At 40.9% G+C, this 23,548-nt stretch overlaps 1 protein-coding gene across 4 annotated transcripts in view; it reads left to right on the plus strand.

Moving 5' to 3' along the window:
* SBF2 (SET binding factor 2) overlaps positions 1-23,548 on the plus strand; it is a 416,533-nt gene that overhangs the window by 310,317 nt on the left and 82,668 nt on the right. For 2 of the 4 annotated variants that reach the window (XM_036494152.2, XM_004593793.3), the window contains exons 18-21: positions 15,177-15,347; positions 19,335-19,597; positions 22,205-22,374; positions 23,157-23,230. In XM_036494152.2, coding sequence (XP_036350045.2) covers positions 15,177-15,347; positions 19,335-19,597; positions 22,205-22,374; positions 23,157-23,230 — 678 coding nt within the window. Of the gene's footprint in view, positions 1-8,453; positions 8,669-15,176; positions 15,348-19,334; positions 19,598-22,204; positions 22,375-23,156; positions 23,231-23,548 lie in introns of those variants that run through there. The other 2 variants (XM_058663392.1, XM_058663393.1) reach the window with 2 other exon arrangements.

Genomic DNA, 23,548 nt, shown 5'->3' on the forward strand with positions numbered 1-23,548 from the left:
TCTGTCTCTATCCCAGCCCACGCTCTCCAGTGGGAGTAGCTGTCCAGTGAGGGGACCAGCCCCTTAATCATCCTGCCGGCTCTGCCCCTCCCTTCCTGGATCTCACGTGTGCTGGATGGGTGCTGCATTCATATCCAGTACAGGCAACCACGCCCTGGCATTCCATAATGTGTACTGGTTTTGTCACGACCAAACCCGGCTCATCCCACACTCTGTTCTGGTGATCGGATTTGCCAGTGGGTGACATGAACTGGTTCAGCCTGGTCTGCTCCTGACCCATGCTGAATGTGTGCCAGTGGGAAACTTTCCATGGCCTATTCTGGGCTGTTTCCTATCATGCTTGTTGCGCTTACCTGCAGGGACTGTGTCCTGCCAGAGGAGTTGCCCAGGCTCCTCCATCAGAACCCCTCCCAATGCGAGGTTTTGCGCATACCAGGGGGTCCTTGAGCCAACCCTACCCAGTTCACCTCCTTTCCTAGCAGGAACAGTGGCTTTTCCTGGCTGGCTTTCAACTCAAGCTGGTTCTTACTGTTGGATGTTTCAGCCCGGCCATGACTCGTCCATACCCACATACAGCTCACGCATGGCTCAAGAGGGATGTGAGACCAGCCTAATCAGTCCCACATCTACCCTATGGTTCTCCATGACACCAGATGGTGTTGGGATCTGAACTGGCCTGGTGCATCCAATCCCAGCCCACACTAGTGCCTCGGGTGACTACAACTGTTTCCTAGATAGAATGCAGCCCCCATTCCAGCACACGCGCCCCTTGGTGGGAACCTCAACCCAGTTAGGGTGTCCACAAGCCTCCCCAACTGGGCCTGTTCCTAGCCGTAGATCATGCGCCTGCCAGTGGTTGCTCTGACTCCACTTATCTCAGTCCCTCACTTGCCCTGGCCTCTGCCTTAGACAGTGTGACTTAGCGTCCTTGACTCAAGTAGCTACCTAAGCAGTGATTCAGACAACCAATACCCCAGAGCTCCCTGGCCCAGCGGCCGGCAGGCAGAGCCTGGCACCACATGGTGCCCTGGCCGCCCTGGGGGAGGCCGAGGACTCATTCACTGCCTTGCGGCAGTGTCTTTGGCGTGAGCCCCTAGCATTGGGTCCGACCCAGCAGGGGCACCCCCCACAGCCGCCACACTGTGAGGAGCGGCACTTGCCCCGGATCCCAAGGCCCGAACCCCTCCCAAACTCACCCTGCCACAAGATATTAGCAGCTGGGCGGAGTTAGGAATTTTAAGCCAGTTCCCAAGTTCCCTCATGGCGTACTTACCCTGAGGGAAGAGCTCTCTTGGGTCCTGGGGGAGGCCGAGGACTCGTTCATTGCCTTGCGGCAGTGTCTTTGGTGTGAGCCCCCAGCATTGGGTCCAACCCGGCAGGGGCACCCCCCACAGCCGCCACACTGTGAGGAGCGGCACTTGCCCCCATCCCAAGGCCCCTAGTATTTCATTTTTTTAAAAAAGATTTATTTATTTTATTACAAAGTCAGATATAAGAGAGGAGGAGAGACAGAGAGGAAGATCCTCCGTCCGATGATTCACTCCCCAAGTGACCACAACGGCCGGTGCAGTGCCATCTGAGGCCGGGAACCAGGAACCTCTTCCAGGTCTCCCATGCGGGCGCAGGGTCCCAAAGCCTTGGGCTGTCCTCAAATGCTTTCCCAGGCCACAAGCAGGGAGCCGGATGGGAAGTGGAGCTGCTGGGATCAGAACCGGCACCCATATGTGATCCGGGGTGTTCAAGGCGAGAACTTTAGCTGCTAGGCTACGCCGCCGGACCCAAGCCTGATATTAATTTTTTTTTAAGATTTATTTATGTAAGATTTATTACAAAGTCGGATAGTATTTCATTTTTGATGCTATTATAAATATTTTGCTTTCTAATTTTCATTGCTATTATGCAGAAACACAATTTATGTTTCATGTTGACCAATCATCCTATAACCCTGTTAAACTCACTTATTCTAGCCTACTTTAAAATTGGATAATCATGTCAAGATAAATAAATTTTAATTCTAATGTAAATGACATTTAGTTCTTTTTCATGGCTCTTTAATAGCTGTAACTCTCTGTAGAATACTGAGCAGTCTAAAATAAGCAGACATCGGTGTATTATTTTTTTTAATAAATTTTATTTATTAGCAGTGAATCAAACAAGACTTGAAAGATTTTTGTTGTTGTTGTTACAAAGTCAGATATACAAAGAGGAGGAGAGACAGAGAAGATTTTCCATCCGATGATTCACTGCCCAAGTGAGTGCAATGGCCGGTACTACACCGATCCGATGCCAGGAACCAGGAACCTCTTCCTGGTCTCCCACACGGGTGCAGGGTCCCAAAGCTTTGGGCTGTCCTCGACTGCTTTCCCAGGCCACAAGCAGGGAGCTGGATGGGAAGTGGAGCTGCCGGGATTAGAACCGGCGCCCATATGGGATCCCGGGGCGTTCAAGGCGAGGACTTTAGCCACTAGGCCACGCCGCCGGGCCCCAGTGTATTATTCTTACTCTTAAGGGGAAGGTGTTCATTCTTTTACCATTAAGTATGATGTTTAGCTGCAGCATTTTTGTGAATGCCGTTATGAGTTTGAGTGGGATTCTCCTTTATTTCTAAATGCCAAGAGTATTTTTATCAGGCATTTTATCAAATGTACTTTCTGTTAGGTGAGATAGTCTTGGAGGTTTTCTTAGTTTGTCATAGCAAATTTCTTTTTTTTTTGTAAGTTTTTTTTTTTTTAATTGGAAAGTCAAATATACAGAGAGGAGGAGAGACAGAAAGGAAGATTTTCCATCCGATGATTCACTTCCCAAGTGATTATAACAGCCGGAGCTGAGCCGATCCAAACCATGATCCAGGAACTTCTTTTCAAGTCTCCCAGGCAAATGCAGGGTCCCAAGACTTTGAACCATTCTCTGCTGCTTTCCCAGGCCACAAGCAAAGAGCTGAATGGGAAAGCCACTAGGCCACAGCGCCGGGCCTTTTTATAGCAAATTTCATTGAATAATCTTGGATATTAAACTTGCAGTGCATTGCATTCCTAGAATAAACTCTACTTGATTTTAAGAAATAAGTTTTTTAATATTTTGGTGGATTTGGGCCCGGCAGCGTGGCCTAGCAGCTAAAGTTCTCGCCTTGAACGCCCCGGGATCCCATATGGGCGCCAGTTCTAATCCCGGCAGCTCCACTTCCCATCCAGCTCCCTGCTTGTGGCCTGGGAAAGCAGTCAAGGACGGCCCAAAGCTTTGGGACCCTGCACCCGTGTGGGAGACCTGGAAGAGGTTCCTGGTTCCCGGCCTCGGATCAGCGCGCATCGGGCCGTTGCAGCTCGCTTGGGGAGTGAATCATCGGACGGAAGATCTTCCTCTCTGTCTCTCCTCCTCTGTGTATATCTGGCTGTAATAAAAAAAAAAATGAATAAATCTTTAAAAAAATATTTTGGTGGATTTGATGTTCATGTAATGCATTGATCCATTTTTGTATTGTCTAGAGTAATTCTTTTCACAGAATGACTCAGGAAGTATATTCTCGCCTCTTCCATTATTTGAAAGTATTTGTATTGAACAGATCTTTAATTTTTCTCAAATACTTGTTAGGATTCTTAGCAAAGCTGTAGCTGTTTGAGTCTAGCATTGTTTTTATTAATTATTTAAACTGCAGTTACCATTTAGAACTATGCCGATTATCTGTTTCCTCCTCAGTGAAGTGTGTTGGTTTTTATGAGTAGTATCTCTTGGCCTTCCCATTTTCTTACACTTAGCTCTTAAACGCTTGGAGTCCCTGAAGTGAGAAGCATTCTCTTGTGTCACCTGAGTGGTAGCTAGAATGTCTTAGGGAGCCTCAGGGGAGAGGCCATGTGCCAGCTGAACCTTCCATGAAGTTAGAGGGTTGGAACTTTCAGCCTGTGGGAAGCAAGGCTAGCAGCTGAAGGTTTGGTTGATCAGCATTGATGTAATAAGTTTCCTGTATAGTGACACCTCCATAAGAATCCAAAAGGCTGAGGTTCAGAAATCTTGCAGATGATGAGCATCTGTTTGCTGGGAGGATAGTGTGTCGCAGATACACACTGCTGGGTACCCTTCATTTGCATGTTCATTTGTATCCTTCAAAGTATCCTTTGTGATAAATCAGCAATAGTAAATGAAGTGTTTTCCTGAGATCTGTGACTTGTTCCAGAAAACTGTCAGGCCTGAGAAGAGGGTTGTGGGAACTCCTAGATAATAGCCAATGTGTCAGAGGTACAGGAAGAGTGGATTTGCATTGACATCTAATGCCAGGTAAGTGGTGTCAGATTTGAATTCAGGTACAAGACTCCTAACTATGTTGGTTAGTTTATCATTGCAGGTAAAAAAGAAACTCACATATCTGGTTGCTAGAGTCTTAAGCTTAGTGTTGTGAGTTTAGTAGGAGAAAATGAAAATAACACCATTAACATCTACAAATAATAGCTTTATTGAGTACAGTCCATGTGGTATGCAAGTAACTCATTTAAAGCATACAAATCAATGAAGCCAGTGTTGTGGCAGAGCAAATTAAGCCATCACCTACAATGCCAGCAGCCCGTAAGAGTACTCATTCATGTCCCAGCCTCTTTACTTCCTCTGTAGCTCATTGCAGATGAGCCTGGGAAAGCAGCAGAAATTGGTCCAAGTGCTTGGGCCTCTGGCTTCAACCTGGCTCAAGTACTGGCCATTGCAGCCATTTGTGGAGTAAACTAGTGGGTAAAAGATATATTCATTCTCTCTCACTCTCTCTGTCCCTCCTTCTCTGTGTAACTTTGCTTTTCAAATAGTAAGTAAAAAATATACAACTCAATTAAGTGTTTTTTAGTATATCCATGTCATCACAATTCATATTGAACATTTTAATCACTCCAAAAAGAAACAGTGCACTTGTTATACAAGATTGGGAATCACTGTTTCCCCATCATTGGTTTTTAGAATGAAAACATTTTTATTTTTGCCATGAAGAAACTCTATGAGCTAATATCAGTAATGATTCACAGAAAGTAGAATAAACTCCTTGACAGGAAGATTGCATAAATATGAATATTACAGTATTGGGGGAAATGACATAGAAAAGCCAGCCAATGATGTTCAACTAGCATTTAAATCTTCAGAGTATGCATGCGTTGGCAATATCTTGCTCAGTGCTCACCATTTTTATCTTTTGGGGTACAACAGGGAACAATATGGAATTTTCTCATAGTGGTTCTATGTTTGAAAAAAAAGATATAACTTTTTAAAGATTTATTTATTTATTTGAATAGCAGAGTTACAGAGAAAGGAGAAGAAACAGAGAGAGAAAAAAACCTTCCATCTGCTGGTTCACTTCCCAGATGGCTGCAATGGTGAGGCCTGGGCCAACACAAAGTCAGGGGTCAGGAACTTCATCTGGTTTTCTTACAGGGATTTAGGGCCTGTGCACTTAGGTCATCCTCCCTGTTTTCACAAGCATATTGACTGAAAGCTGGATCTGAAATGGAGCTGCCAGGACTTGAACCCAGTGCCCCTGTGGGGTGCCAGCATTACAGACAGTGGCTTTACCCACTTTGCCACGACACAGGTCCCAAGATATAATTTATGTGACACAAGATTTATCCTTTTGAAGTATAAACGGACTTTTCCCTTCTTTTTTAGCTTTATCTGTTCTTTAACTTTTTTTTTTTTTTTTTTACTGATTTACAAAGTTGCTTCTCTTTTTTAAGATTTTTTTTTTTTTATTGGAAAGTCAGATATACAGAGAGGAAAATATTCTGTCTGATGATTCACTCCCGAAGTGGCCACAATGGCCAGAGATGTGCCGATCCAAAGCCAGGAACCTGGAGCCTCTCCGGGTCTCCCACACAGGTGCAGGGTCCCAAGGCTTTGAGCCGCCCTCGACTGCTTTCCCAGGCCACAAGCGGGAAACCAGATGGGAAGCAGGGCTACTGGGATTAGAACCAGCACCCATATGGGATCCCGGGGCATTCAAGACGAGAACTTGAGCTGCTAGGCCACTGCGCCAGGCCCACAAATTTGCTTCTGATTTCCAGTATTTCAGTAGCATTGATCTGATGTTTCATTTCTTGTTATATGTGTTCCTGTATGTTTTTTGCCATTTTATTCTTTTGCTTTCATTTTAGCAGTACTTAAGAAAAAAAAACAAATTTTAAGTAGCCACATTTCACAAAAAGTACACTTAAAAATGTATGTAATTCCACTATCATAATCATACTTTTTAAAAAGATAAAGAAAAATACTTCTTTCACTTTGTTTTTGCAAAGGCAGAACAGTGGTGAAGCAAAAAAAGAAAAAAAAAGTGTCTCCGGTCTCCTGGTACACTGCACAGATACCTGCAGTATCTGGGATTGGACCAGGGAACCAGATAAGGCAAGGACACAATCAGCTTGAGCCTTCACTACTGCTTCCTAGGGCGCAGTAGCAGGAAACAAATTGGGAGCAGACCCAGTCACTCTGATATGGACTATGGACATCCCAAATGGTGTCTTTATCACTAGACCAAACATCCACCCTTTATCTTCACTTTAACTCTTTTTTTTCTCCCTATCTTTGTGTACTTGCAGACACAAGCACTTACTTACCATGTTTTCTGAATGTAGCATAAGTACTTTCATGAACATGTCAGCATATTAGCCAGTATAATAGCCACATAATATTGTTGCAACACCATTTACCTAGCTTTTGTTCCCTATACTGTGTTAAAATGGCCAGCTGTAGTGAGGGATAACTAGCTATTAATGATGCGATAAACATTTTTGTTGAGGATTAGGGCTGTTTGTGAGAGCCGTGACTCACCACATTCCCTTGTTTCCTGGACCAGTTTACACCACTGCTTTTCCTCTGCTGCCCGTCTTACACATCACAGGCTGCTTACCCTCCCCAGTTGATAGTGCTGTTATAATCAATAGGTTTATTAATTGGCATGGAGTTCTTATCTCCCAATGTAGATTATAGCCACTTGGCAAACAACGACCTTGTGGCATGTGGCACTGAGTGGATGCAAACACAAACTTCCAGGAATCACTTAAGGATAGATTTTTATGGCTTATTTCCAAATTTGGGCTTAAGAGTAACTTAAATAAGTTTAAAAATTCATATACTTGTTAATATAAGAAAAAATTAGTCACTTATATGGCTGCTAGAAAAACAACTCATTGTTTTGAAACTAATAAGTGAAGTGTATAGCTTGATCTTTCGATGTAGACCATATGAATATATGGATCACTAAACATTTGATCAGGGAAAATGTCTTTATATAGGAATATTCTAGCTATGATTACGGAAATATTGCTGCAATGAGAATGCCTCTGTTTTACTACTACTGCTAATGATAAATGAATGTTAGAATTGACCGTATAGAGCCTCTAAAATCATTAAAGGAAGTGCTGACAAATCATCTCCTTAGGCTAGTACTATCTGCACAGTTTTCTTGCCAGATAAGCCTAAAATGTAATCAAAATTCTATATCCAACAACCAGTTTGTAGGAAATAGACAAGTCAAAGGAAATGTCAGATGACAGCACTGAGAGTCAGCAACCATCAGGCTGGTGGAAACTCCATAGGACAAATGTGTTTCTTCACCAAGTGCATGTGGGAAAAGAACCTACAGATAAATTGACTTTAGTGATATACAAACTAATGTAATATTTGTAGGCCTTATTAATTAGAGTCCTACTGGATTAAATAAGCTGATTATAAAAATAACCAAAGAAACTTTTTTTATACCTAAGACAGTTGGAGGTGTTAATAAAGTTGATATTTGGTATTAAAGTTATTGTTAATATTTTATCACTAGATTTTTCAAGAGAACCTCTATGAAGTGAATTCTTACTGGAAAAATAACCAACACAGAGTAACTCCAAAATGTGCAGACAGCAATAAATATTATTGCATTTCTTGGGACCTTTCGCAAGTCTCTGTTATGTGATGACCAATATTTGACAATTGACATATGATTGTAACCTAGTGCCATTGTTTGTAATAGCAAAACTTGGACATTGTGCAAGTGTCTGTGCCGTAACAGGAACAAAGCACCATACTCACACGGTGAAATCCCACATAGTAATAACGCACTGGTGGAAACTGCAGTTCATAGCCAAGCTGCATGCTTTGAATCCTAGTTTAGACTTGACAACAACCAAGCAATATTGCTGTGGAAGATCTCTTTGGTCCTGTTTTGTCACTTTTAAACATGGGGAAATGACATTACTTTCCTAAATAGGTTGACATAAGATTGCTTGTGAGGATTGAGTTGTTAAATATTCACAGTGAGCACTAAGTACAGGTTGATTATGATTACCTAAGTGATTTAACCATATAATGTTTGAAAAAGCAAGTTGCAGGATGAAATAAATGCAGACGCTAGATATTTGAATTATGTCTTACATTTTTAGGAATGCCAAACAGAGGCTAAGGACTTGACAACAAACTTGTGTTTGTTTTTGTTCCCTTTCACCAAGAAAGAAATCCTCTGATCTCTCAATATTTCCTAAGCAAAATCAGACAAAATCATTTGAAGGATGAGTGATTTACAAATGAACTTCAGTCCTGTCATTCCAGGTTCTGACACGTACAGAACCTGGCACGTGATGTGACTGTTGGGCGATACTAATGACTGAGTAAACCTCTCATGCAGAACTTTGTGCCTAGATATTCCAAATAACCCATAAGAGATTTAGACCACTGAATTTTGAGGATGGTTTCATGATTCGGTATCTGAAAAATAATAAAATGAGAAAAAACTCTAATAGATGTTCATAGTTTTAACTAAATGGGATCGCTAACCAATCTTGGTGACTAACAAATACAATATTGTAAATATTGATTGTTCAGAATTTACTCTCTTCTGCCCCTACTACATATACAAAAGTCAGTGTGTTTTGTCCCAATTAATTAAATAGTTCAGTTAGAAATTACATAAAAAGATTAAATTTGCACTCCATACTTGAAATGTATATCTAATATTATATATTCTTTCTATGTTCACATACACGCACATAAATACACACAAGTAGAAAACCATAAATAGGAAGGGTAAAAACCAAATTCAGGTTTTTATTGTCACCTCAGGATTGGAGAGAATGGGATCAGGAGCAATACACAGTGAGCCCCAACTAAATCTGAGGATGTATTACTCAGCTTCAGGGGGAAAAAGGCACAGAGTAAGTCTGCTTATGGTTTGATAGAGCCAGATTTGGGGTATATGTTTTTCTATCATCTATCTTCCTTCTGTCTCTCAAGACTACGTCTTTCCAAAACTCATCAGAAAATACTCAGAAGTTAATTTTTAAAAGGAGTTAACATCTGTATTTGCTCAGGCCAAAGCAGAACCACAGATGGTCTTGCCAGCATTGTGCCTGAACAGTACAGTCAGGGTTGCTTATATTCTACAGACAGGAACGGGTGGCAAGTCCCCAACAGTTGAGACAGTGAGTCTGCACATTCTTTAGGAATCTGCCTTTAAGACCATTCATGTTTAAGGAGTGTGTCCTGTCAAGGTTGCTTTCTTGAAATCTTGTTTGCTTCTGGGCTTCCTAGTTGGAGCCTCAGGCCTGAGTCGTAAATATGTTTAGCCAGACAGGCCTAAGTAAGACCCTTCATACTGATATCTTAACCTTTTCCCTGACCATTTCATCTTTGAGATGATTTGTGTCTATTTATTTGGATTTGGATCTGGCTTGCTGGTTGGTGAGCCCCATGAGTTTACTCTCTGTATCCTGTCCCATGCTGGGTTTCCTTTGAAAGCTTTTTGAAAAATGAATGGCATTGCTTAATCTAGTACCTTCAGAACTATTTTTTCTAGATAAGGAAGGAAGTCAACACATTCTTAAACATCATAAAATTTCAGGCAAAATATCATTTGTTTCTTTAGGACAGAATCACAAGAATTATTATGAAATATAAATATTGCCAGAAATAAAGAGAGATGTCATTTGACAGCAACATTCTCTGCCACCACCATGCTCATGTACTCAGTTTGGACTAGATCTCATCTCTGTGCAAAATAAAGGCTGTGAAACTGGCATACAAACCTGTTTTGGGAAACCATCTGGAAAAATGTTTTCTGTTTAAAGAGGTGATGAAAATCAGGAGATAATTTTTAGCCACAGGCATTTCTTTTCTCACTCAGTACTGAAACTACTGATACTAGCAAAGGTTACACCACATCTGAAACCCTAAAAAGTCTCAGTAGATCTTTTGGTTTCAATATATCTTGCTGTATATAATCATATTACAGTCTTATTTTGCAGAGTATTTTATTTTGTTTCTTACAAAAACAGTGTGTAATGGAAAACTTTATTTCAATTCCATCTCTTCCCTATCTTGTTAAATGACCTTGAACATTTTTTATAGAATCTCTTGAGTGTATATCGAAAACATGCAGTAGTCAGCTGACCAGCCGTTCTCCAGCTCAACTAGACTGCACAGCTCCGTCTTTGCAATTTCTCTTTGAAGCTGGTGGAATAAGATGCTACTGCCCTCTGCTGGTCCTAAGAGCTTGCCTGCCCGTAGTACAAGGGCCCTGCCATCCTGTTGAGAGGCAGTGAGTGCCCTTGATGCTAGTGAGCAGACAAAACAGGTAACCATGAAGAAAGGCACATTGCATATTTGCAAAAATAATAGTTTTAAGTATTTCAATAGTAGCAATTTTTATGTATATATCAGATGCCACAGATGCATGTGAATATCTTGCTACCGAAATTTCCTCATAGTTTCTTCATATTACTACAAACCTCCTCAAGTAAACAAACTGAATTTTGACCATTTGGGTCATTGTCATTCTATTTTGCCCTATCTTTTTTTTCTTTGAATGAAGTCAACCAATACCACTTTCGTTGACAAGAAGTAAGTTTTTACATATTCAATTTACTTTGTGAATAAACTAAAATGTTCAACTGATATGTGCCATGCAAAGTAAATATGCAGAGGCCCCAGCACTTTCAGTTTTCATTGTGATCTTCCATGGAGGCCAAGCTTGTGGAGCTGGGCCCAATATTGAATTCTTCATTTCTAATAATTCAGATTTATTTTGTTTCAATGTTTCAGTCACCTGGGGAAAAAATTCCTCCATTTATTGGGAGGAGTTTCTTAATTCCTGCATTGACTTTTCGTTGTTTTTGAAAAGCTTTGTAATATTTTTTGAATTATTTATCCAGCAAACCCCCAACATCATCATCTTCACATTCTAAGAGTGAAACACTTTTCATGCTGTTTTCCTCATTCGTGATGGTTATGTAACTTCTTTTACCCTTGGGCATTGTAATGCAGATTAGCAAGTTTTCTAGTCAGGCAGATCACAGTCTCTGTGATTTTAAGAGTGTAGCTGATTCTTTTTTTTTTTTTTTAAGTTTTTTTATTTTTATTGGAAAGTCAGATATACATAGAGGAGGAGAGAAAGAGAGGAAGATCTTCCGTCCGATGATTCACTCCCCAAGTGACCGCAACAACCAGTGCTGCACCAATCCGAAGCCAGGAGCCAGGAATGTCCTCCGGGTCTCCCACATGGGTGCAGGGTACCAATGCATTGGGCCGTCCTCGACTGCTTTCCCAGGCCACAAGCAGGGAGCTGGATGGGAAGTGGAGCTGCTGGGATTAGAACCGGCGCCCATATGTGATCCCGGGCGTGCAAGGACTTTAGCTGCTAGGCTACACTGCCGGGCCCGAGTGTAGCTAATTCTTTAGTGAGAATCTGATGATGTGTGCTGGGAGTGGGCCGTACATTCTGGTCAGTGCTCAAGTGTGAGGGTTCAGAGTCTAGGGTGACACCCAGTTGGAGGTGTGATGGATTGCCTCCCTTGTCCTCCCTGAGGAGATAGTATTCACTACTATCAGTGTATACACAACCTCCCTTCTGCTCTTTCAAGGTGATTGATGACAAGGTTATGCCATAATGGCTGTGACCCCCAACGCACACCAGTGCCAGTACCATGGACGAGATCTGTACAGCTCTCTGTGTGCCCTGGGATCCAGCTATCCTCTAGGCCTCAGTGTGGGGCACAGAATTCCCACCGTTCCTGTGCACGGTCCTCCCACAGCCCCAAGTCACTGATACGTATCTCTGTCCCATGAAGTTGCTCTAACCTTGCTGAAAAGGCTCCTTACGCAGGCCAGCTATCTACAAGTTCACCATCTTGATTTCTTACTTCACAGTTCTTGGGTGGGCTTTTCTTTTCCCACTCAGTGTCTGATTCTCTGTTCATTCTCCAATCTAAACTCTAGTTCAGTGCAGAGCATGGATCTATTTTCTTGCAGCAACCTGCAAAAATCTAGGTCAGAGAATAATCTGGTCTTATTTTTGGGTGGAACCTATGAGATGCTAAGTAAACAGCATTTTTCTGGCAGGACCAGCAAAATGCAATTTGCTATATCAGCTTACGTGGAAGTCTCTTGGAAAGCCAGATGTGTGTTCTCCCCAAACCTGACACATGCCCATAATCATTGTTTTTCTAACCCCTGTGCAATATCTATGTGGAACCTGTCCAAAATGGCACCCAAAGGGATAAGGGAGGATCTGGAGTGCACACTCCACTCCACAACCACATCTACCACAGGAGCTTTGCTTGTCCATCTTGGCTCACATTTGAGCAAAGGATCAACCAAACTTGTGATCTATGGCATGAATTATCCCTTGCCTCTCCAGTGGTTCCCCCTCCCCACTGTGTCTCAGGAAGTTCTGATCGCTGATGAGAAATCTGGCTGCTGCTGCTGCCACTTGGCTGTCTCCACTTCTTTCCAGTGTCCGTGGATCCCACAATTTCTCTGCCATCAGCCTGTTAACACCCGTCACCCAGAACTGCACTCTGACTCCTCTCCCCAGCTAATTCTTCCCTAATTTGGCAGATTTGCCCTATTCCACCATCTTGTATCTTCTTAATAAGAGATTTTTAACTAATAGCTTTTCTGGTGTGTTGATTATCTTAAAGTCCTTATTGAGAAACTGATAAGAATTTAAGAGCCCAGTTTTTCTGAGTCAACTATATTAGTATAATTACTGTAATATCCAAGTCGTTTAGTTGTCCGTTCCATTCTACTACATTTATAAGAAATAATTGTACCTCTGAGTATGCTCATAGGAAAGGCAGTTGAGAATTGTTTTTATCTTGTTTGAATTCCATGCCTTTAAAATCTCTCTGAAAACAAGCCTCTGAGCAGTTACTGAAATAATTGTTAGTATATAGAATGAAGGATTAAAATGTGAAAGAGGGAAAATGTGTGATCCACCTCTTCAGTATCTTCATGTAGAACGTAAGAAGAATGATGTGACCCACAGTATGTGTGGCTTCTGCGTACACACTCACAGAATCACACATTTTGTCCATGGTTTTTCTATAGGTAGGTTGCATCTATGTATTAAACAGGTAGACATCACAAAGACCAGTGATAGAAAGCTACCTCAGCAGCAGTACACGATCCCATCATGAAAGGATCTTACATATGGAATGCAGTACACAGAAACTTTTATAGCCAAATCATTGTGCAAGTGCTGTGTTTTCCAGCATACATGATAAATATTCCAGCTTTAAAGTGTTCCAGATTAAAAGAAAACAGCATGTATTGAGCATGTAGTTTTTTCATTATGCATGTTACGTGTATCTTACACATTATCATGTGTTTTGCATGTTTCATATTTATGTTTTACATAATTTTTGTAATGTGCTCCTAAGAACAGAACAACTGTTACTCTGTAGCTATTATATACATAGTCATAATAGCAATCTTCTGTATCCAGCATTTCAGAAGATAATTCAGCTAATTGTTTCAAAAGAAAATTATCTGAATTTAGTTCTACTCATAGATGAAATCAATTCCAAAGAATAACATTGACCCCAAACAATTATCTATCTATTGAAAATATTACCTGCTTGAAATGATACTTTGAAAAGTTTTTGAGACATCCTTAAGTTTTAGAGGTTAAAGCAGCAGCTGTGTAATGATTGCTCCAATCACTAAAATTTGGCAATGTGAATTATCTGTAAAATAAAAATATGTTGCATAAAGTTATCATTGAGGTTTCAAGGCAGAATATTATTCTGGGAAACAAAAATCCTATAGTGAAATAGCAGGATGAAGGAATTTGGAAAGCCATTTGGTATAGTGAAAGAAATCAGGGGTTTAGGGCTAGAAATTCACTTCCACTGCTTATGTAATTAATTATAAAAGAAATCTTCCAAAATTTCAATTAAAATTCTTATTATAATATGTATTATGGATTTCACAATTTTATGCTTAGGTAAAATTATCTTTAAATTACATAATTTTACAAATGATTTTAGGTCCCATTGTATGGCCTTGAGCAATAACTTAAACCTTCCTGAACTTCTGTTTTTGCTTTCTTAAATCAGAGATACTAATGATTATCCTTCAAGATTTTTATTACATTAGATATATAAATTAGTATGACGTGCCTACACAGTTTCCTTCCCTGTTTTAAAGAAATCATAGTAGAATCATCTGTGAAGTTTGCTCTTGCTCCAAACTCCAGCAGGATGTCCTAGAAAGGCAGATGTTTTGGTTTGTGGTTCCTTTCCCATGCCCAAATTTGGTTACCAGAAAATGCCACTGAAGCCAAGGGTAGCCTTCCGGGAGTCTGCAAACCAGGCAGCGGCCGTGATAAGGGAGTAAAGACTAGAGTGAGCAGTGGTGAGGCATTTTTTTTCTGAGTTCTAAATTCACAACATTCATTCATTTTTCTTAGAAGCCAACCTACAGTCACTCAACATTTCAGTTACTTTAAGATTAAGAAAAAAAAATAATAAGCATGCTAAACTTTCGGAAGACTTATTTGAAAATGGAGTTTCATATTTAGGTTGTGATATATTTTATTATATGTTGTAATTTCAATAATTTCTCCTAATTTTGTACTGCCTACTAATACACAATATAGTTCTAGGTAGTGTTCATGTATTATCTAATTCGTAGTCTACAACTTTGAATTTTAACTATTGCTAAAATGCCCATTTTGATAAAGTGACCCTAAGTGATTTATGAGAACCTAAAGGATGTGATAGCAAATCCAAAGTTGTTCATAAAAACTGAATAAATTGCTGATTGCTAAGCCTGTACTGCTGAGAGATAGTCTTTAGAAACTTGGGTTACATGTATGATTAACTGTGGCCCTTGTGACCACCTGCACTGCTTAACTCCGCCAGCCCTGTGATCATGTATGTTGTATGTTCTTACAGAAACTTGCTCCTGGAGTCAGCCAGTTTGCTTACACCTGCGTACAGGACCACCCCATTTGGACAAATCAGCAGTTTTGGGAAACAACTTTTTATAGTGCAGTGCAAGAACAAGTTCGCTCCCTGTATCTCTCAGCCAAGGAAGACAATCATGCCCCACACCTGAAGCAAAAGGTAAGCCGGGGAAGGAGGATACTTGTATAGGTTGAGGCTTTAAGCAAAGCTTAGCTTACAGATATTCCCAGGACAGATGGAAATCTGGCCACTTCCATGTATTTGCTGTTTACTTTAGGGAACCCTGTGATAAACATGTTTCTTCTATAGATTACATTACACTTCTCCATAGTAACTTCCTGATGTGATTCTTTAGTCCTGGAATGATTTTATATTTATGTGAATAAGCATTCCCTGGAAGCAATTTTGAGAAGTTGAGTATAAAAAACAAACTGAAGCAGGTGTTAGGATGCTGGTTAGGCCTTCAACATCATCTGTTGAGGTTCCTGAGGTCAGTTCCTGGCTCCTGACTCCAATTCACCCAACAAAGACCCTGTGAATAAGTGTTAATGGTTCAAACAGTTGGGTTTCTATCACCGATGAGGGAGACCTGGACTGGGTTCTTTGACCTGGCCTAGCCACAACTGTTGAAGACATTTAAAGAGCGAACAAATCTAAAATATTTATGTATAAATTTCTATACAATTAATTCCCTTGAAGAGATGTCAGATTATAGTTAATAGATGCTAAAATAAATACAAAATTTGGGCTCGGCAGCGTGGCCTAGTGGCTAAGGTCCTTGCCTTGATCCCATATGGCCGCTGGTTCTAATCCCGGCAGCTCCACTTCCTCTCTATCTCTCCTCCTCTCAGTATATCTGACTTTGTAATAAAAATAAAAATAAATCTTTAAAAAAAATACAAAATTCAGTAGCTGTGTTAAACACATGCCAACAATAAATCTAAATCTTCTTTTAGGGATATTCTGGTGCTGCTATATATTTTGTTAGCATAAAATCTTTTTAAGAAAAATAGGGCCTGACGCGATGGCCTGGCAGCCAAAGTCCTCGCCTTGCATGCACCAGGATCCCATTTGGGTGCCAGTTCTAATCCCAGCAGCTCCACTTCCCACCCACCTCCCTGCTTGTGGCCTGGGAAAGCAGTCGAGAACTGCCCAAAGCCTTGGGATCCTGCACTTGCGTGGGAGACCCAGAGGAGGCTGCAGGCTCCTGGCTTTGGATTGGCACAGCTCCAGCTGTTGGGGCTGCCTGGGGAGTAAATCAACAGATGGAAAATCTTCCTGTCTCTCCTCCTCTCTGTGTATCTGACTTTCCAATAAAAATAAAGGAATCTTTTGTAAAAATCTTTTTAAGAAAAATCAAATTGTTAAAAACTCAAGAAAATGATTATTAATTTGAAATTTAATTTTTAAATGTCATTTACTAGCTGTTGGCCTTGGGCTTAGCAAATTACCTCTAAATGCTTTATTTCTTCACTGGTAAAACAAATGGCTCGAAATAATTAAAACTTTGAATGTCTGAGAGTTTACTGTTGGGGATTTTCCAGTTAATGGTATAATCAAGCCTCCAGAGGGACAGGATGGCTAAGGGGAGACAATGGAAAGGAAAGATCTGATGGGGAAACTTGAAAGTAGGGTCAGCCTCTATAGGCTTAGGATTGGCAGGGGAACAGAGGGAGGACCTGACAAGAACACGATGCAGAAAAGGGAGGATGGCTCAATTGGAGGATGGGTCTGAGGGAAAGCCTTTGGCAGTGCTGCAGGAGACCAGGTCCTTGAGAGTGCTGATGCCTGCAGGAGACCAGGTCCTTGAGAGTGCTGATGCCTGCAGGAGACGGGGTCCTTGAGAGTGCTGATGCCTGCAGGAGACCAGGTCCTTGAGAGTGCTGATGCCTGCAGGAGACGGGGTCCTTGAGAGTGCTGATGCCGTTCAGAGGCACAGATGACATTTCACAGGTCGTGGAATCGGCAGATGTAAGAAAGAGAATTGTGGACCAGGATTGTCGGACACTGAAGGGTGAAAAAAAAATGGCAAGAAGGCAGCATAAACCCATTTCGAAAATGTTTTGGTTTCTTTGTGCTTAACTGCATTGGCAAAGAAAGAAATGACTGGGGTGGGGGAGGGTGCAAAGCAACAGGAAGCAATAGTAAGTAATGAAACAGCCAAACCAGAGGCAGTTCAAAGTGCAGACGCAAGAGTAAGCCTGCATCAGTACTCATAGCGCAGGGAGCCGTGAGCACGAGCAGAGGGGCAGGGTGCTCGCTTGAGGGCACTGCGGAAGTGAAGGCATGGAGCATGTGCGAGTTACTCTCCTTCTGAAAGAATTCCCCCATGTAGATGGGATTTCATAAAACTTTTGCTCTTTGAGAGGTAAAAATTAAAGGTTTTAATATATAATGTGCATAAAATACATCAGAGAGTTCTCACACATGGTAACTAATAAATGGAGGGAATTATCACACTCATGAATTGAACTTCAGTGCTGATTCACTTAGGAGTCATTTTTAATTGTATGTGCTAGGCAGATGTTACTGCTGATCCTTTTTGTCATCCTCCCTCTTCAACTGACCTCTGAAAAATAAAGTAATCTGGGTTTCCAACAGAAACAGCACAGTAACATTCCAAGTTGTCAAAGTTGTCTTTGCCTTGTGTGATATGAAACAAAGTAGTTGTCTATTTTGAGTATGATTAGAACAAAAGCTTTCGTGACAAATAGCACTGATACCAACCTGGTAGTGCACTTATAGAAACATTTGTGATATGTTTGCTTAATTAAATTCAAAATTCAATTTTTTTCTTATAGAACACTAAATATACTCAATTTAAAGACCGCTTGTAGCAGATGTAAAAAAGACTGTTAGGTTGGGGTCATGGTGCAGAGACACTTGGGCTGTTGGGGTGCTTTTGTTGGTTTCTGAGCAGCTATAATGCTAACATTTACGTATCTCAAAATCCATCTGAATGAGCACCTCTCAGAGCTTCTGTGTCCTCCCTTCTAAAGCAGTCTACCTCTGAGCTGTAGGTTAGAAACTAACGCCATCCCCTCATAAGCTATGCAGTGCTCTGCAAGATATGGATTAAAGATACTTAACTCTAAAAAGCCCAGAGGCTGGCATGATGGCAAAATGGGTAAAACTACCATCTGTGATGTTGGCATTACCTATGGGCATCAGTTCAAGTTCTGACTGCACCACTTCTATCCAGCACCCTGCTAATGAACATGGTAAGCAGTAGAGGGCAGTCCAAATGCTTGGGCCTGCACCTGCATGGAAGACCTGGAAGAAGCTCCTGGCTCCTGGCTTTAGATCGGCTCTGCTCCAGCTGGAGTGAACCAGCGGATGGGAGATCCTTCTTGACTCTCCCTCTCTCTGTGTAACTCTGACTTTCTAAATAAATAAATAAGCCCAGCATTGCTTCGTACTCCTATACATGATGAGGCTTTATTCTCATTTGTAAGGAAGTCTGGCTGTGTATTTCCTCTGTCCTTGGTCAATCCATCTCCTTTCCTAAAGAGCAAGAGAAAAATAGAATATCAGCAAACGTTGCTATAACTTGTAGCTTCAAAGAAATAAAGGTACTAAGGTAAAAATAAATGCAACAAGATGTGAGCAGTGAGAAACACATATCTATCTGTGCTTTACCTCTGCTTCCCTGAGTTTATCATGTAGCTCCACTGAAGGCCTCAAAAGCTGGGGATAAATTACTAGGTTTTGGATTTGTGGCTGTTTTGTTTATATTTTCATATTTGCTGGTTTAGTAGAATTATTAAAACCTATTCCTTGGGCCAGCACTGATAAACTGCCACCTGAGGGCCAGCGTCTCATAAAGGCAACAGTTCAAGTCCCAGCTACTCCACTTTCAATCCACTTCCCTGCCAGTGACTTGGGAAAGCAGCAGCAGATAGCCCAAATGCTTGAGTGTATGCATCCCTATGGGAAACCCAGAAGAAGCTCCTGGCTTTGGCCTGGCCCAACGCCAGCCTTGCACCTCTTTGGAGAGTGAGCCAGTGGATAGAAGAGCAGTCTCTATCTCTGTCTGTAACTGCCTTTCCAAAAAAAATTTTTTTAAAGAAACCCATGATTTTCTAGTTCATACAAAGTGATGATGGATGTTCTGCTTTGAATCGATTTACTTTGTTTTTTTTTTAGAATAAGCTTCCTGATGACAAGTATCAGGAGAAGACAGCAATGGACTTGGCAGCTGAACAGCTACGTCTTTGGCCTACTCTGAGCAAACTAACTCAACAAGAGCTGGTACAACATGAGGAAAGCACTGTCTTCAGTCAGGCCATCCACTTTGCAAATCTCATGGTTAACCTGCTGGTTCCACTGGACACAAGTAAAAACAAGCTCCTAAGAACATCGGCACCAGGCGACTGGGAGAGCGGAAGCAACAGCATTGTCACAAACAGGTGCTGACATGTCGGCTCACAGTGACCCTCCTTTCCTTTTTAGAGTCAGTCTTGAATGAACATAGAATATAAAGCAGTTGGGCAAATATTACTATATATATTTCAAAAATTAACCTTTTTCTCTGTCTTCTGGCTTGCTCAGGTCTTCTCTTTATCCTACTTATAACCACCTGCCCCAATTCTTCATGACCTAGTTTTTATAATGTCTCACCTTCTACTAATCTAACTCATCAGTTTCATTACATAAAATATTGAGAAATAACTAGTGGGCACCTGCTTATTTCTTTCTCAGCCCCTGCCCTTTTCCTCAACTGTTCTATGGCATACGCCTGTAGTCCTGTACTTACCTGTGCCTTTCCCTCTACCCTCCAATAACTTTCCATATCACAGAGAATAAAACCCAGAGTATTTTTAACAGTGTATCAAGCCTGATAAGACCTGTCCCCTCACTACTGCACTGACCTGTTGCTCTCCTGTCAACCAAGTCTTCTTGTTCCTATTGATTTTCAAAAGCAAGTCGTGTTCTTGCCTCAGGACTTTGTGCTTATTGTTCCGTCAGTCTGGAAGACTCACCAAAATAGTCACAAGGATCACTCCCTCAACTCATTCAGGGCTTTATTCAAATGTCACTTCTCTGGGGAATAGACTTCTCTATTATCTATTTCCTACCTTGCTTTGTTTTTCTTTCTTGCATTTTCTACAATCTGATGTATTTGTTTATTATCTGTTCCTTTTGTTTGGTTTGTTCATTTCTGTATCCTCAACATCTTTGCACATAGTAAGTACTCAGTATTTACTGGAACAAATGATTAAATGAATGAATTAATGAGCCACAGCATCCTGGAAGTTCTAGTTCTAACACGTTCTTGTGTGTGATGTGTAAAATGATCCAGCAGTGATGATGGGTGTTTTTCTTTGAACTGAATTGCTTTGGTTTCTAGGATGAGGCTCCTAATGAACAAAATCAAGTGGCAGTGGGCCGGGCAGCTGAGCAGCTGTATCTTTGGTACCTTCTTTGTTCCCCCCGCCCCTTTCTTTCCATCCCTCTGTAAAACCTCTTCAAACCGTATTGGAAAACACATTCTACCTAACCCCCAGCCCTAACCTCTCAGTTTCCCTGTCTCCCAAGTCATTCATTTGTGTCAAGACTACGCCAGAGTTTCTGATCGTCCAGGATAGACAACTTGGTAGTAGCATTTTGCAGATATATTCCACAACACGGATCTCTTATTTTTTCCTATGTGGTTTCCAGTTCATCCTTTCTTTTATGTGAACAACATAGCCCTAGGCCCTTATCATTTTAAACCATAAATAAATAAAACTCTAGATTTGTTTACTCCTCTCTCTGTAGTTCTCTGCCCTACCACCAAAAGAACCTGCATGGAACAATATTCACGTTTCTTTATTGCTCATGACCCTCCAAGGCTCTCCCTCATTAATTCTGGACTCATTGGCTTGAGTTTCAAGACCTTCTTTAGTCATCGCCAACTTTATTTCCCACTGTCATTCATCTCGCTTATGACCATCAATAACCATGATTTCACTTTTTGAAACATTGTCACAGAGTGAGCATGTAGCACAACAGTTATGACACTGCTTGAGTCTTTTGTATCCCTGAGTTCTGGCTTTACTTTCATCTCTAGTTTCCTGCTTGTGTGTGCCCTGGGAAGCAGAAGATGACAGCTCAAGTATTTGAATTCCTGCCACCCGTATGGGAGACCTGGATTGAGTTCTCAGCTTCTGGCTTCAACCTGGCCAAGTCCCAGATCTTCGTAGGCACTTAGCAAGTAAACCAGCAAATAGGAGAGTTCTGTCTCTGTCTGTCCTTTTCCCTCCCTTGTCTCTCACATTTTTCAAATAAATTAAACAAATGAGTTTTTAAAATAAAGTTACCATTATAGATGACTGTCCTCTCACAGCCTGCATAGTGTGTGACTAAGGCATCTGAGTTCTCCAGTGATTGAGGGTGATATAACAGTCATAATCTCTGCTTACTTTTTTTGAGCTCCAGGCTTCTGGCTTCGGATAGGCTCATTTCCAGCCATTGGTGGCCCCTTGGGGTAGTGAATCAGTGGACAAAAGATCTTCATCTTTGTCTCTTCTTCTCTCTGTGTGTCTGACTTTACAATAAAAATAAATAGATCTTAAAAAATTTTTTGACCATCTATGTAGAATATGGTAGTTGCTGGAAATAAGTTCTTGTTCTTTTTCTTGCTTATTAGAGAACATCTAACTTTGGCACCATGTAGTCGTTAACTTGGAGGACAGGTATTTTGGGAAGGTTCAGGTCCCAGATTACAAATATAATAGTCCCCTTTTGTTTTATTTTCAGTAGCTCCCAAGTTTGTCTTGGGAGAGTAACAGAAGAGATGCTTTGCAGAAACAAATCTGAATCCAAAGGGTAATGCCTGAGAGTGGTTTCAAACGTAAGCAAGTAGAACATTGTGTTTCACCACTCTTACTTGTAAAGAAGGAATGCAGTTAAGTGAGCCTCCAACTTGAGCACACACCGCTTTGAGCAAGTTTCAGTTGCTGTGTAAATGGGCTGTAATGTAGTGATCATTTATTGCACTTGAGTTCTGATTGTGATTTCTTTGTCTTTCTTAGTATTGCAGGAAGTGTCGCTGAGAGCTATGATACAGAAAGTGGGTTTGAAGACTCAGAGAATGACATTGCCAATTCTGTTGTGCGATTCATTACTCGGTTTATTGACAAGGTTTGTACGGAGAGTGGAGTTACTCAGGATCATATCAAGAGCCTCCATTGTATGATACCAGGTAATCACTTTGCAGGTATTAAGAGAACAAGGATATAGGAGATCATTGAATTCTAATGTAACACCTGCAATCTCTATTCCAGGTAGTTTGCCCCCTATTAGTTTGCTATTTATTTATGATTATTAATGTTTTTAAGTAGTAGTAAGATATATATATATATATAACAAAAATTGCCATTGCGGCCATTTTTAAGTGTCCATTTAAATGGATTAATGACATTCACAGTGTTGTGCAACCCTCACCACTATCTGTTTGCAAAAATTTTCTCATCAATCACAGTCAGACACTCTATGCGTTACGCAGTAAACCCTTGCTTCCTCACTGTCTGCCCTCTTACAGTATCTACTCTAGTCTGTCTATGAATTCGTCTATTCTGGATATTTCTTGTAAGTGGAATCATAAAAATTTGTGTCTTTGTGTCTGGACTATTTCACTTAGTACAATATTTTCTAGAATCACTTGTGGGCTAGCCTGTCACAATACTTTATTCCTTTTACTTCTAATATTCCACTGCATCGGTAGACCATTTTCAAAGTCTTCTGATGGACACTTGGGTTGCTTATACCCTTTGACTGTGGTGAATACCGCTCCAATAAACACTTACATGCAGGTATTTGAGTCCTTGTATTCAGTTCTTTGCATCTAATACCTCAGGGTGTTATTTCTGTGTCAAATCAAAATTCTGTTTAACTTTCTGATGAATTGCCAACTGAAATATCAGGAATTTGTCTTTATATTGTGTCTTTGTGCTCTTTGAGTTTGAATACTCTGACTCATCCTAGGAATTGTAGCCATGCACATTGAGACTCTGGAAGCAGTGCATCGAGAGAGTAGAAGACTTCCACCTATACAGAAGGTACATGCTTTCAGAGTGTAACATCTCTTAAAAATAGCAGTAGACTGTTCTGCTTCGAAAAAGTGTTTTTTCCTAACTTTTTACGGAGACCAGTTCCAGTTTTAAAATACATTAAACTTTCAGAGTAGTTTGTCATGTAGAACCTAATAAAAATGACACTGAAATAGGAACAGTATCCACTCTTGGATTCAACAAAGGAGCAGTAATAACCTCTTGTTGCATCTGCTTTTATAAGCAAGGCATAAATTAGCAATTCTAACTTCTTAGCCCAACTCAAGATGTTTTGTCTTCCCTACTTACCAAAGATAAAGAGGATTT

The sequence above is a fragment of the Ochotona princeps genome, chromosome 4 (assembly GCF_030435755.1).
Source record: "Ochotona princeps isolate mOchPri1 chromosome 4, mOchPri1.hap1, whole genome shotgun sequence".
NCBI classification, from domain to species: Eukaryota; Metazoa; Chordata; class Mammalia; order Lagomorpha; family Ochotonidae; genus Ochotona; species Ochotona princeps.